Source organism: Toxotes jaculatrix, chromosome 2 (assembly GCF_017976425.1).
Source record: "Toxotes jaculatrix isolate fToxJac2 chromosome 2, fToxJac2.pri, whole genome shotgun sequence".
NCBI lineage: Eukaryota > Metazoa > Chordata > Actinopteri > Toxotidae > Toxotes > Toxotes jaculatrix.
Genome location: NC_054395.1, coordinates 8,805,655 through 8,821,114, shown reverse-complemented (window position 1 = coordinate 8,821,114; position 15,460 = coordinate 8,805,655). Strand labels below are relative to the sequence as shown.

Genomic DNA, 15,460 nt, shown 5'->3' with positions numbered 1-15,460 from the left:
GCTAACCCTTGCAGATATGGTTCTGCATGTCGGTATGAGGGTCATCTTCATTTTGCATAACCAAAACTGTCAAACTGACAATCACGTATAGGGCTGTCACTTTTTATTCACAATGTGAAAACAATTGTTGAACTGCAATGACCTGTTTGAATTCAAAGCTTCGAGTCTGTTAGAGCACCAGCTGAGTTTGAATGAGTTTCATGTTAGTTCGAGTTCATTCAAACTTGACTCTTTGACAAAGTTCCAGCTCTATTCATGTACCATGCACACTCAAACACAGAGGACCATAACTATGGGTATACAACAGAAGCTGCAACATTTACTGGCAAACATCAGAGCTTATGCTACTATACTCCAAATACTACTAGACTCCAAAAGTCCAAATGTGTGGCAAAACCATCTCTGAAACAACACAAACACGGACGTTCTGTTGTGTTCATAATGAGGTAATGCTGGGTATTTTAGTGTGGTAAAGGCAAATTTGTCAATATCATGAGCTCTGTCAACAGACTTCTACTGTACATTTGAACTACATTCTGTACGTGGAGGCTCTTATCACTCCAAATATATGAGACAACACCTGCAACAGCACATTAGTGAAAGTTGACTGCTGCAGAGGGAAAACAAGACTAGTATCCCATTTACATCTGGCATTAAAGCTACAGCATGTAACTTTTTTTTAGTTGAAATATGCTCCAAAACCCATCTTAATGTGAAGAGGTGCTGTCAAAGGCTTCTGTGACCCAGACTCACTGAACAGCCTGGTAGCAGCACAGAGATATTCCCCCAGAGGAGGCCAAAGTCAAGGGTGGGAGCTCACAGCTGTCAATCAATATGTGAATGTGCTTCTGGTCAACTACTCCTCTCACACTGAGGCTTCAGGCTAGTTTTAGCTGCTGGAGGACGTCGCTATGGCTGACTCACAGACTAGAAAGGTCCTGATTCCTGCATTAGCTGAGACAGTGAGCAGGAAGATGATGTAGATGAAGGGCTGGGTGAAGCGTAACGGAGCAGGGGAAGAGGAGGAGAGGGGGAGAGGGAGGGAGGGAGAGAGGGAGAGAGAGAGAGAGAGAGAGAGAGAGAGAGAGAGAGAGAGAGAGAGAGGAGGTGGAGTGGTTTGCTTTCGAGTCTCATGCTTGTGCTAAGGAAAAAGGCACAATAATGCTGTGTGTAACTGCACACACTGTGTCGGCCATGTGACTATGAAATTCCTAAGTGTGATCACATCCTGCGAATCAAGCTAAAAGCTCAGCTAACGCTACCTCTTTCTGCTAGTTTAAGCAAGCCCCTCAAAAGCCTGTATTAGTAAGCTAGTACGTCATACCCTGCAAAGCCTCAGCCCATGGTGGCACTAGAGCTGAGGACAAAAGTTAGTAGGTATCATCTTCTGGGTGATAAAAATGTCTGTGTAAAATTTCACGGCAATCCACCCAACAGTTGTTGAGAATTTCATTGTGCACCAAGGAGGTAGACTGACTGTCCGACAGGTAGACAAACCAACATTGCCATCCAAAGTACATACTTGCAAGACAAAGTGTTGCACTTTAGCAACTGAATGGATTTGGAGTGTGTCCCTGTGACGACTTTCTTATAGTGCGCAGCCTCACCTGAGCATGAGGTTCATTAGCTGAAGCCCTTCCCCTCTGAGGAAGCGGTCCCGATTGGTGGGCAGCATGAGGCAGGAGCACAGAGCATCGAAGAGGTTCTCCATCATCTCCTGCTCCTCAGCCGTGGACGGGTTGTGACGTTTAAACACCTGAGAGGAGAGGCGGGAGGACACAGCACTGAGGAAGGGAGCATCATGAAAGGAAGCCCCAGGCATGTTGCTTTGGCATGAAAAGCCAATTCTTCAACACAGCAACAGTTTCTGAAACTGTTTATTGGCATAATTTAAGAATGTGGGCAAAATGAGCCTTTTTAATGATGAGCAGGAACGGACCCAGTGTGACACAACGATTAGACAGGTTTTGTGCTATAATTACGAGAACAGAAAGAGAGAGGGTGGGAAAATGCCAGCAGTGTCTACCAAAACTCTAGTCAATGAAAGCTTTAGTGGCTAATTTGGTGGGTTATAAACTATAATTTGAAAGTGCTATTTTGGCTGCCTGAGTCCACAAAATGTCACAGGATATCTCAGAACCACATGAAAATTTGTCTCTGGATGAATGTATGGGTTAATTTTAAGGCTTAAAATATGTTTAAAAACTGGCCTAAGGACCAGTAGGTTGGAGCACCATCACAAAGCACAGTGTTTGGAGATACTTCTGTTTGAGAAATTACTGAGGCTCAATGGGATGATGGGATAATAAGAAGGGTAGCGGCAGAGCTAACTAAAAAATAGTAGTAAAAAGTAAAAGCAAAATCTTACAGAAAGTTGCTGCAGTAGCACATCAATACCATCCATCTCACCCAATAGTTCTCTGGTATCTGTTGGAGAGAGAAACAGAGGGAATAAAGATGAGAGATAAAAATGGAAGAACAGAACAACAGGGAGATTAAACTGACATGGTTTAAAAAGAAAGAAAAAAGGCATTTAAGGAGTGAAAGGGAGGAAAGAAAACAGTCTGAGAAAATAGGTTTAAGTGGACGGATGAAGAAAAGAATGAGAAAAAGACAAAGGCAGGGAGGAAAACACAGAAGTGGTACAGGCATATGATGAGCATAAACACTGACGAGCACACTGGCCACCAGGGACCTCCAGAGAGAGAAAATGAAGAAAAATGAGGGCACTCTTATTCCATCTAGACCTGTGTATCAAAATGGTTTTTAAGGTTACATGATGCAACTCTGCTTCTTAGAGACCCCAAAAGGAAGTGAGGGACATCTGTCTTAATCCCAACAACCAGAAATCCTGAAAATTCACTTCGGGAATGCACACACGGCACACTCATGTTTACCGCAGTATTCTGAAATTTGCATTAGTTACTTTCTCTAGACAGTAAATTGTTCGATAACTGAGAGCAGAGCTTGATTTGAACAATATGGTGAAGCTACAGCATCTTAATTAGTGGGGATGAGATGCTCCTCTCCTTCACAGCAGCAAGTATTTTACATAAAAACCCTTTAGAGTGGTTGTTCAAGTCAAACAGCAGGAAGAAATAAGTACATTTAAATTAGCGCATCAAAAAAAATCCCAGATTGTTATTTTCCTGATAGTAGTTTTGTGATTTGCTTTATTCTTACGTCAAGACACAAACAGTATTATGATACACAATAGCGCCCAGCCGATATTGGCCTATTACAGATATATTGGTACTGGCATATATGGGAATTTAGAAATGGGTCATTTAGAAATGGTATCAACACATAGTTTGCCCAGAGTATACTCTGATTCTACTGATAATACAATACAATACACACGTATGTATGCCGATATATCCATATCAGATTTTTTTACTCCCTAAAATCGGTATCGGCATCGGCCTCAAAAATCTAGTATCACTCATTATCAGGCTCTTAAATGGAAAATGATTTGTGGTTTCCTTTGTTGTGTAAAAAATAAGCTTTTATATGATTTTCTTTTGTATTTGAAGGGCAGCGCCGTTGAAAAGGAGGTGAATGAGTGTAAAATGAGACAGGACTCCCACTGAATATCAATATAGCTTGTACCATTAATGAGAACCTGTCAGAGGACCTGATAGTCCTGCAGCTATCTGAGGCTTTACAGGGTTTTAGTGAGGGAAAGGAAAGGGCGGAGAAGACAGCACATAGACAAGCTGGGAGGAAGAAAAGAAGTGAGATGGAGAGATTGAACGTAGAGTGGAGGAGAAAGGGAGAAAATAGAAAGAAAACAAGGGAACATGAAAGGTAACATGGAATCAAAAAGGGCTGGAGGAAAATGAAAGAAAAAAGAGAAAGAAAAGAGGAAGAGAAGGGAGGTGTGTTAGTTGCTGAGAACATGGTAAGAATGGAGCTTGTTGACTAGTGCACCGTTTGTACCTGCATATATGTTTCTTCTGTTTCACACAGGATCTGTAAAGATGGCGGTCAGCCTACCTCACATGCACAAGCTACCGCTACCTAGAGACATGACTTGTCATATCAGACATTAGGGTCTGGGTTAAGACCCAATGCTCGTTTCAGTTATATCATTGGTCAACTGTGTTCACAGCAGAAAAAAAGTGAACATCAAGCGACAACTCATTATGAGTAATCAAAATGAACAACATATTCTTGTACAACTGAAGATTCACAATTTTCTTTCTTTTTCCTGCTATTTTTAAACAGAAATACAAACCTGCCGTATGTAGAACAAATTACATCGCAACATTTTGCGTACTAATTAGGTAGAGTTAACATGGTCTCACCCTGGAACACGACCACAACTCACACCCACAGCTCATGAAAGGGCAGAGGGAGGTCAAAGGACACGAAGCAGTGTAAGGACAGAAAGAGAGAAAGAAGAAAGAAAATGATCAGAGGGAAAAGGGAAAAAAAACTGTGGAAAATGAAAGGACAGAAAATAATAAGGGGACAGTGTGTTGAAGAAATCTGTCCGAGGAACCAACAAACCATTTACTGACACACTTACTGTCATTGTTTTGCAGCAGGATAGCCAGGATTTCACTGCAGTACAGCTTGTTAGCATCAAACGGCATCTTTGCCTGAGAGGGAGAAGGAAAGACACCAAATTATCACTCATCTTAACATTAACTTTGTTCTCTGGGAACTAGAGTATTAGAAAAACACCGTATTCTACAGTATTCTACAACACAATTTAACCATAAGCAGAGATTATGGTTATATATTATATTATAAAAATATATCATATACTATGGTGATTGATATGTTCCCAGTGCAGATTTTTTTTTTCTAGCCATCTGGCTAACAATGGGACATTCACAGAAATACTGATTAATGTGTATTGTCCATATAAATAAAAAAAAAAAAATAAATCTTCACAAGAGGATATGAAACACACCATGGTGAGGTTAATTTCTTTTTTTTTCTTTTTCAACCTGTTTTACTGAGCTTCCTGCAAATTTTCACTGTTGAGAACTTTAAGGAGAAATAATGTCTTAACTAATTAATTAAAGCAGCTGCCAACTAATTTTCTGTCAATCAACCAATCGATTAACAGGCTAATCATTGCAGCTCTAAAACGACTTAAGCCAGTACTCCCACTATCGCATCCTTACCTTAATTCTCTTGAGCAGCCACTGCATGAGTCCCTGCTGGGCTGCCTCAGCACACAGGCCTGGTCTGAACTCTGCCATGTTTTCTATGATAGCTGAAAAAGAAATGTTTAAAAAAAAAAAAAAAAAATTAAATCAGAATTTATTTTTCAAGCTGTGTCACTAAAAACCTACCAACTCTAGGGCTGCTACAGTTGCTGATGCCTGTAATTTGAGATACAGATTAAAGACTTAGGGATGCACCATTCCAAACCACCGGATCAATGCAGATACTGATCTTATTAAGTGGATCAGGTGTCTGTCAGACATTAAACTCTTTCTCTTTCTCAGTGCCATTATAAAATTCAGTGTTTCCACTACCTACCATTTTAGTAGTAGTCTTTAATCAAAGGGCAACATCAAAGCATTGTCAGTCACAAGTAAACATATACTGTACAGATGTTATGCAGACATACTTTGAAGGGAACAAACAGTGAAATATGACAGTCATCTTTTTATAGAGGGTTTGTCTGGGTTCTGTCCCAGCTTCTCCTAATATTATCTTCAGAAAGCTGTCTCTGCCACATGATATCTCTATCACAGCAGACTGCAGCAGAAGGTGACAGAGAGAGAGAAAGAGACTGTGGGGTGGTGATGAAAGGAGAGAGGAATGGGAAACTAAGAGGCAGGAGAGGAAAAGCAGAGGGGAGGAAAAGAGGTGGGAAGACAAGCCAAAGATAAGGGATGGAAAGCTGAGGGAATGAGGGAGATGTGAGGAGCGAGGGGATGAAGAAATGCAACAAGAGCATAAAAAAAGGGTAGAGGGAGTTGGGAGGGAATTAAAAAGAAATAAGACAAAAACAAAAATACAAAAGAGCAACATCTGGAGAGAGAGGCTGCAGATGACAGAGAAGTGTTCAGAAAAAGAAAGAAGAAAGGATGGAGAGGAAGAGTGCTGAGCGAGAGAGAGAGGAAGGGCCTTTATCAGTGATTCAAACAGAGCAGACAGACAGCATCCTGGAGGACAGCAGACTCAGACCAGAGAGCAGCCCAGGCAGACAAAAGGCTTATTCAAGCTAGGAAAGCTCCCTTGATAACACACACACACACACACACACACACACACACACACAAGCTTGAATAAAGGATGCACAAGCACTCCTCCCTTGATATAACCCACACTCACGCACAGAGCCAAACACACACACACCTAAACAGCCCTCCTGACACTCGGCCTCAATCTGGCAACAAAGAAAAAAATTATCTCAGTAGACTCATTCAACACAAAAAGAGCTGAGAGGCAGAAAAGTCAGATTCATGTGAGGCTAAATACAGAGACCACGACTTCTCAAACTATCTGCTGGCCCATGCCCTCTCCCGGACCTCGAGTTTACATTTGATGCTGTCAAATCTATGCTGCTGATTCTGACTCTCTGTAACCTGCATGCTTGACTTTGTGGACTTCAACCCCTCAGATTAAAAAGAACAAAAAAAAACCTTCCTCTGCGCCAAAACATTTAAATGAGACACTGACAACTTCTGGTCGCTGTCACTGAAAAACTTTAGGACACTTGGCCACAGAGGGACACACTGAAAGCTTAAAGAATACAAATAAAGTTTGTCTATGTCCTCCATGATGTCAAACCCAAGTCCGTGAGGACTCCTTGTCACTGTGCTGCCCAAAGCTCTAACATGGGCTCATACACACCTTAAAGGCACACCTCCCTCTGGAGGAGGCTGTCATGTTTCAGAACATAAGACAAGGTTGATCAGTTATGCTTGCGCTGTGTATTCAAAAGTTATTGAGTTGCTATTTTTATGCAAGTTTGTTCTTTTAATCATGTTCAGTATAGAACCATAGAGATGTCTCTGAAGTGAAACTTGTCCCAGATTCCTCCCACATATTTGTCCCACATATTTCTGTATATCTATGAATCGCAAAGCTGCGCAGCCGCTTAAAGTGCCTTCCAGTCTAGGCCTTGTTTTACCGCTGAGACACATGGATGGTCGTATGCTGATATGTCTGCTCCATTGACCTTGTGTTTCAGCAATATGAACTGTCTACAACAGTGTCACATTGTGCAGGTTGACGTCTGCTGCTTGTTAATCAACTGGCACCAGCATCGTAGCTGTTTTCCAATTTAACAAACAATGTATAGGACAACCAGAGCTAGAAGGTAATGAAAGAGACCAGTCCCACCCCACACAGCACCAGAATCAGCTTATGTTATGATTTTCATGGTGACCAGTCAGAATGTGCTGGTATTTGTGTTTTTCTAGTGTGTGTATAACTATACAATGTCATGACAGTGTTACCATTCAAAGTGTATGTGTTGTTAATCAGCTTCCATGGCAACAAGGCAAAATCAGCTAATGTAGTGACTGTGAAGAATACACATGATGTTCATAACATAATAACATAATAACATGAATCGTTGAAGATAAGCATCAGTGAAATTTTTCAGCATAGAAACAATAAGCAACTGCTTGTAGCTGCAGTTGATCTGATTTCTAGATGGTTATTATCGTAGGTAACAAGTAAAACAATAGTTACAGAACGACTGTGAAGCTATTTTTCTAAAACTAAACAAAAAACTAACTAATGTCATATAATCTCAAATTCAACCTGGCAATGAATGAGAAATATCCTTAGTACTCCTTAGTACTTAGTACTTAGTACTTAGTAGAAATATCCTTAGTACATGTTGTTCAGAGGTTCCCACCACTGAACAACATGACATCAACAGTCTTTGTAAGAAAAACAGGTCCATATTTCATTCCTGGCACCTGCTGTAGCCAGGTTCAACAATGTTCTGGGATTCAGTTCAAAACATTATGCATGTTTGATTTTAGTACACACATTTTTCAGCTGTTGGATTCAGATGGACTGTGTGTACAGTGGCAGGTGAAAGCGAAATTACTATGGCTGTTTCTGTCCTTATTTAACTATTTCAATCAATCCATTAATTCCTGCTGACAAAGCTGTGGTCTCCTACACCCCACAGTGACTGGTCAGGGGCTCCCACTGGTAATGTAAGGCACAAATAAACAGAGCATTGGCAGTTTGGAAAAAATGAAACTAATGTTTGTTTAAAACAAGCAGCTGAAAATATACTGCGTGGAGCTGCATGAACACTAACCAGAGCATCACTGGTATCTGGATGTCCTTACCCAGTGTGTTGTAGACGCCGTCAGCCTCCTCTTTCACCTGTTCATCCAGCCGCTCCATATTCTGCACCAGCAAGGCCACCACCTGTCCCTCCAGCTACAGACAAAGAGATGAAGTCAGGGTTCTGACACATTTTTAACACATCGAGGCTAATCCACCAGGAAATCCACCAGGGCTGGTCCACCAGGACAGTCCTCCTCGCAGGTGTTACAAAACCCTGTAAAACAATTTTCATTGCCTGAGAAATTTGAAGTGAATGACCAGTGTGCAGCAAGGAAGGGAGATAATACTGTATTACTTTTACATTTTAACTTTTAACTTTCATATTTTGTAACATAATCTTATCTTTAAGAAGAAAACAAACTCACAAACTCACTGACAAACTTATCACTCAAAAAATACAGAGAAACCTGTGAATGACAGAGTGAAGTTCCACTTTTAAACCTCAGTCTTGGCAGAAGAAACTTGGCTCCAGTGTGAGCTGCTCTGAACATGTCCAAGTGTTATCAGTCAAGACAAGATTGGAGACTCATAACCAAACAGAGCTCGCAGGGTGCCGACTGGCTGGATAAAAGTAAGATTACAGATGAAAGAAGACGGACAGTAGACACAGATTTATGAGTCACTGGAGACCGTTGTGGATCATTTTGATTCATCCTATCAAGGATACCACCTGGCCTTCTGGCAGCAAGGACAAGGGAGCTGGAGGCATTACAGCAAAGAGGAGAGACAAATGGATTCAACCAACCCTCGCTGCCCTGAAACTGTTTCCCTTGGATGTTGCTGTAAGGAAGAGTGTGGTTTATGGGTGCTCCATTGCATGGTAAATGAACTGCATTTATATAATGCCTTTACCTTAAAGCGTTGCAAAGCCACCTGAGCAACTGCGTCACCCACTGTCACATCACAAGCCAATTCACACACACACACACACACTGCAGCTTTTCTGCAGCGTGTATCTGACATTCATTCCTGTCAGATAATAACCTGCCAGCTAGCCGACAAGAAGAAAAGCATGATGCTCTTCAAAATGGCTGAAAGATGTGTTCTGAAGACGTTACTCCACTTTATTTCACATACTGTACATCACAGTGTGCATTAACTGTAATGTGTCTTTCAATGAACTACTGAATTTGAATATAAAATATGCAGTCTGACTGCTCAAAGACCCCTGAGACATCAGACGAAACAGGTGTGGTGAGAAACAACCGACAATATCCCTGCTGACTGCCACTGCGACGTAGCCTGGCACAAAACTTGGTGCATTCAAGCCAACAGATTCTTTGATGAAGTGTCATAGCGACAGCCGTGAAGGAGCAGGGGCACACAGTTCTTTCCTCCACTATAGGTATATCAGCACATTATTGTTGTTTGACCTTTTTGTGTGTCGCTCTAGATTTCAGCAAGCATAATGGGGCATCAAAAATCATCCCTGGCTCACAGACAGCACAACAGGCTCAGAGATGGAGAGAGAGAGAGACAGAGAGAGAGAGAGAGAGAGAGAGAGAGAAGGGTAAATATACAGAGGGTGGGAGAAGATCTTAAACTTAGAAGTGGTGCCAACACACACAGCTGGAGGGTGACAAAGAAAAGCTTCAGATAACTGAAAAGCAAAAAGTGTGAGAGAACATGCTATAATTGTGTGGATGACTTTTTTTGTTTTAGTATATTTACGTTCTTGACACTTCAGAAAATCAAAGCAAATTTGTATAACATTAGACTGTTTTGTTCATTTTAACATAATCCTACATAAACTGTTTGTAATCGGTTCTACAGATGTAAAAATTATTATATACTGTCAGTATGAATAATGTACAGCTTTAGATGCAGACAGACGCTGGTTTGAAGCAGCATCATGGCAACAGCTTGTAGCCCAAACAGACAATTACTCAAAATGTCTGCATGTATTTCAGTCAACCAAAGCCAACCAAAGCCTTGCTTGTGATTCGTTAAAGCGAGACAAAGGAATCAATCCTCTCTTCCTTGTTTCGATGCCAGAGCCCAGAAACTTAAGTATTGATTCCACAAAATGCTGCTTCATCAATATCACCGAAGACTGATGTAAAATCCTGAACTCACCAGAGCATCTATGAGCACCTCAGCACCCTCCTCGCTCTCGTGGAGTGTGTCGATATCTGTCAGCTCCTGCAGCAGGTCCACCACTGCTATGGCAACATGTGGTTCAGGCTAAGGACTATAAGCTTGTGTTGCTGAGTTATTGGGTAAAGTTGTAAAGTTAGTGTCCTCAATGTCTCATTCAGTCTGTGTTCAATATGACAAAGAAAACCATTTACCACTTGTAGTTCTCAGCAAATGTTACTCGGGCTGGGGGCTATTTTAAGCCATGCTTCAGGTGCACATCTACCTGGCATCGAGCAAAAAAAAAGAAACTGTATTGTCCAAGTTCACGTAAGGTAATAAAGGAAAATGTGCCAAAGTGCATTTGTGTATCCCAGTGATGTGTTTTTAAATCGTTTTGGTCTTTTCATGGGATCTGTTGCCAAAAAGGAAAAAGAAAAATATATAATATTACCAGGCTTATCTGGTAAAAACCAACATTCAATTCTACATACAGGACGACTGGATCAAAATGGACAGATAGACAGTCTGAATCGATCCATAAGTGAAAGGATATCAGTGTTTTCATGACTGAGGAGGCCGAGCAGCGAGTGGACGGCATTAAGCTCCACCAGCAGGTGGTAGAGATCGGGCATTGTGGCGATCACGTGCATTTCCTGGATAATGTCGTTCAGATCCAGCTCTGACTCCATGAACCTGGTTTAAAAAACAAGACATTTTCTGTTAGTGCGTTAACATTCTATTATTGCCATTAATCTCAAAGTGCAGTCCAGGAATATGGTTGATAGTTTTATAGAAATCCTGTGAGGTACTACACATCTATTAAATTGCACTCTCTCATATTGATAATATGTTTTAGAATTTTGATGTGTGTCTTACCCTAGTCAATGAAAAAGAAAAACGTTATTTTGCTGACAGGGAAGCACACAGTGGCAATTTACCAGAAATTTGTTTTTAAGCATGAAAAAAAAACAGTAATAAACTAAATGATATTGTGCTTAATATACACACACAGTATGTCAGTTATTAAATTGTTAACTAGCTTACTTCTCTGGATTTTCCGGGAACTTAATCCTCAGTTCCTGATTCTTGTATGATCGTTTCTCAAAGGTCAGGATCATTTTCTTCACTGAACTCTCATCCACCGGCTCTGCCTGTTTGATCAGCACATAAGGAGGAGACAGAAGGGAGGAAGAGATTAAAAAAAGAAGACAGAAAGAGAGAAGAAAAAGCAGTGAGCAAAGAACAATTAAAAGACATCAGGGCTATGGGCTAAAATTAGGGTCAAAAAGATTTTAGTTGTAAATCAAACTTTGTAAACCTGCAAAATACCTACCACAACCTACTACAATTTTCTGAACCTGAGGTGAGATGAAGGTAACAGAACCATGTGCCTTCTGATTGGACTCTGCTTTGTGACTGTCCAGTCACATTCAGGTGTAAAGACATGGTCAAAATTTGTACTTGTAACTTCAGCGTCACACAAAGTGTGGGAGTGCTAAGTTTTACACACAATTTTTTGATTTGTATCTGCGCACTTCTTTTTTTCACAGTGTCTTTGTGCAGCCTCATCACTTTTAGCATTTGTTCACACATTTTATTCACAAACTCTCTCTTTTTTTAACAAATCCCTTCTGCACATGCACAAATTTTTTTAAACAAATATGTGAAAGGAGAAGAGCCGCCGGTTTTTTCCTACAATCAGGAAGAATCTGAGTGCATCTCACTGGAAAGGGAACATGTTTGACCTCCTGATGGCTTAAAAGCCTGTGAAGTGTTGGACAGATAATGGCACGTTAGAAAATTACAACTGTCTGATATTATGGAACAGAGCAGCACTTTTCTCTGAGTAGCCCTTGACACAGTGAATATTTGAAAAGGCTGCAGTGTGGGATAATAAGAACAGGATAATAAATGTGCAGTATTCCAATGCTATACATAATATGGCAACTCTGGTACTGACAACGAATAATCATACAGAAATTTTCCTGATCCTGACATTTGTCAATTTTTTTTTCTACATTCACTGCCTTTACTGTGGTGTGTTGTAGTACTTCAGGTCTGGATTCAAGAGTTGCTTGGGTCGAGTCAACACATTACTAACTGAGGCTCAACTTAGAGCGTGATCACATTAATCTTTGGCTACACTCTTGCATTTCCATCTTTGTGATGGCAACAATGGTATAAAATTCACACCAAAAATATACACACACACACATATTAACACTTGAAAGGAGGCCGTTCTGTGAAGAAAAGTCAGATATTATTCTATAATAGTTTCCCTGTCTATCTAAATGTAAGCCAGGCTGGGTTAAGCTTTTGATTTCAACCACCAATGCAGAGGCTTAAGCTGGATTTCTACTTAACGGAAGGGGTTTATGGGAGTCCCAGGTCCGGATTTATAGTTCTGCATAGGATTTTTCCCGTTGAGATCACCACCACAAAACTAAACTGGCGTATTGTGCTTTAATTACATTCCCCACAGTAACGGTGTTACACTTTTAGTCACTTTGTGATATGAGCAATGGTGGGAAGGTTCATACTGTTTCAATACTAAATATTAAACCATTCAGTCACTTCGTTTACATTGTTTCATTTATGAACAGATGATTTAAAGTGGCAGCTTTGTTAGATGAGCCACTGAAAAGAAGAGTTCAGTGTTTTTTAAACTTTGTTGTCTTCACTCTCAACAATCTCTACCAGCATGAGAACCTTGCTGGAGAAACCAGAAGCAGCCCAAACTGACCAATCACAGTTCCTGTTCTCTCCAAAGGGTATCTCAACCACAACGGTGTAGGCTCTGAAGCTGCATAAAACCTAACTCCTTTCTCTGATCTATGGTCACTGATCAACTTTTGATAACTCTCAACCTATTTTGGGAGACAACTAAGATTGTCGTGTCAGCTCCACCCAAATAAAATGGATCTATTCTGACTGTTGTAACTTTAACCAAACTGTATGCAGGTCACATTTATTGTTTCAAGAGGCAGAGTTGGTTTGGAAGATGGGTGATGAATCTCTGAAAATGGTGGTATTTGCTCAACAATGACATCAATTTTTTTTTGTTTGTTTGTTTCTCTCAGCAGTGGACAGTGTCAAAAAAAAATTAAACAATGAAAAATTAAACAAACACTTGTAAATACATATTAAAACTTATATAGTATAATGTAAAGCACTTATACTTAATTACTTATATTTGTATAACTGATATCTGTGAGTATTGTGCTGAGAAATAATCTGTGAAAATAACTGAGGGTGTGCAGTTTTTGAATTCGTATAATGAATTGAGCATCACCTCACTGATGAAACAGACTGTTTACAGCTATGAGTAAGAGAGGAAGACGTTTTCAAAAGATGTCTCTAGATCCTGTTTTCTAACACTTTGCAGAAAAAAAGTTACTCTGTAATAAGTTTATATATAATATAATAATAACCCACCTCAGGTTCATCTTCATCCTGGTCCATCAGTTTCTCCAGGATCTTCTTCTTGTCTCCAGTCAGGTCATCAGTATCCCTCATCTCAACCCCTCCTTCAACCCCTCCTCCAACCCCTGCTGCACCTTCCCGGTATCTGGCCAACTCCCTGGCACCCAGCCCTTTCTGCAGCTTCCCTCCCCTGGAGTCCTCCTCTCCTCCTGCTGCTCCTCCATCATCCTGCCTGGGACGCTTTGCTCCTCTATCAGGCTGCAAGATGAAACGAGATGGTGAAATGTACTGATGTTGAAAGGAATTTGGTCTGTTTGGAGATGTATATAGAAGAATGTTGAGAGGTCTTGAAATGACTAAGGTGTAGCTTTTGTAAAATGGTGAAGAACTTAAAAGAAGAAATGTATTCTGCCTAAAGTTTGACTCATAAAACTGAATGATTGAGAGATGAGTGACAAAATGCACCATGACTTTGCAAACATAGTCTATCTAACTAAACTGAACATGGCAGACACTACCACAAGACGGCAACTTTCATGAATCATTTTGATCGACTTCCTTCTTTCATTGTACTAATATAAGTAGCTACTCTGACAGAATATTAACTTCTAGTACAAGCAACATAAAAGGGTAAGATTTTACGGAAGTTAAGTATTATTTAGAGGGTTATTCATCTGCCGAATTTGTAAATGAATGCTAAAGATTGGAAAAATGTATTCATATGGTGTGAAGTGGTTATGTGCTTTATATTACACAAAACTTTGCCTAAATTGTGTCATTTCTTTTAATGGAAGCTGGCACGCAATACAGGAGACGTGGTCGAAGTGACTATTTTCGACAACAAATGTCCCTCGGAGCCGGTGTTCAAATGCATAACTGTTTGTCTCAAACCATTTGTGAGTAAAAACCAGTTTAGGCAAAAACAGTCAGCATTAGTTTAAGTCAGTGTCGCAGCCTCCCTCTGCACTCACTGCAGTCACACAACAATCTCTTCAGCTAACACGCTGCCAGCGTTGTTTAATGTAAACAAGGACTAGAGTCACGTTATTCTTTAGACATGCAGATGCTACACAAGGGAAACCTAATGCGATTCACTGGCGGTAAACTGACGAACGTAAACAGACACCGCAAAGTTTAAATAACGAGAATAAGCTAAAGTCGGTTTGCTAACGTTAGGAAATAAGTGCTAGCAATGCTACTAGCGATGTATGCAATCCAATGAATGAGATAAGTTCAAGTTAGCTAAGTCAGACTTCACTGACACTGACGAGCAGAATTAAATGCCTACCTGATAGTTCAGGAGCTCTCCAACATCCATTTGTCAGCGTTAGAAGCCTTAACTGTGACACCGTTTTAAGTTTAAGGAATAAAACAAGCGCTGGCAGATAGCTATACCGCTAACAACAAGCTCCCCACACATACATGCCTGCCGTAAAACGCTTTCATCCATTGTCGTAGCGACATACTGTCGTAAACTTTGCTACTCAGGATGTGATTAACTACAATCATAGACTGTAGGTAAAAACAACTCCTCAGTGACACAACCATTAACTTCTTAATTCGGTACAGCTGAATAACTCTACTTGATAGCGTTTACCCATTCATGCCTACAGTTTAATTAAGTGTGTCTGCATAAAGCTCAAAGGTGCAGATGTGCTTCAAGCAAGATAGC

The 15,460-nt window shown here is 40.5% G+C and overlaps 1 protein-coding gene across 1 annotated transcript in view; it reads right to left on the bottom strand.

Moving 5' to 3' along the window:
* The window catches only part of ctnnbl1 (catenin, beta like 1), a 50,032-nt gene extending 34,819 nt beyond the window's left edge, over positions 1 to 15,213 (bottom strand). Inside the window, exons 1-10 of the mRNA XM_041066820.1 lie at positions 15,077 to 15,213; positions 13,801 to 14,046; positions 11,410 to 11,516; positions 10,919 to 11,058; positions 10,363 to 10,460; positions 8,286 to 8,379; positions 5,139 to 5,230; positions 4,532 to 4,604; positions 2,369 to 2,427; positions 1,608 to 1,756 (exon numbers count right to left, since the gene is read on the bottom strand). Of these exons, the coding sequence (XP_040922754.1) occupies positions 1,608 to 1,756; positions 2,369 to 2,427; positions 4,532 to 4,604; positions 5,139 to 5,230; positions 8,286 to 8,379; positions 10,363 to 10,460; positions 10,919 to 11,058; positions 11,410 to 11,516; positions 13,801 to 14,046; positions 15,077 to 15,106 (1,088 nt within the window). The 5' untranslated portion in view covers positions 15,107 to 15,213. The remainder of the gene's footprint in view (positions 1 to 1,607; positions 1,757 to 2,368; positions 2,428 to 4,531; positions 4,605 to 5,138; positions 5,231 to 8,285; positions 8,380 to 10,362; positions 10,461 to 10,918; positions 11,059 to 11,409; positions 11,517 to 13,800; positions 14,047 to 15,076) is intronic.
* Positions 15,214 to 15,460: the final 247 nt, after the last annotated feature.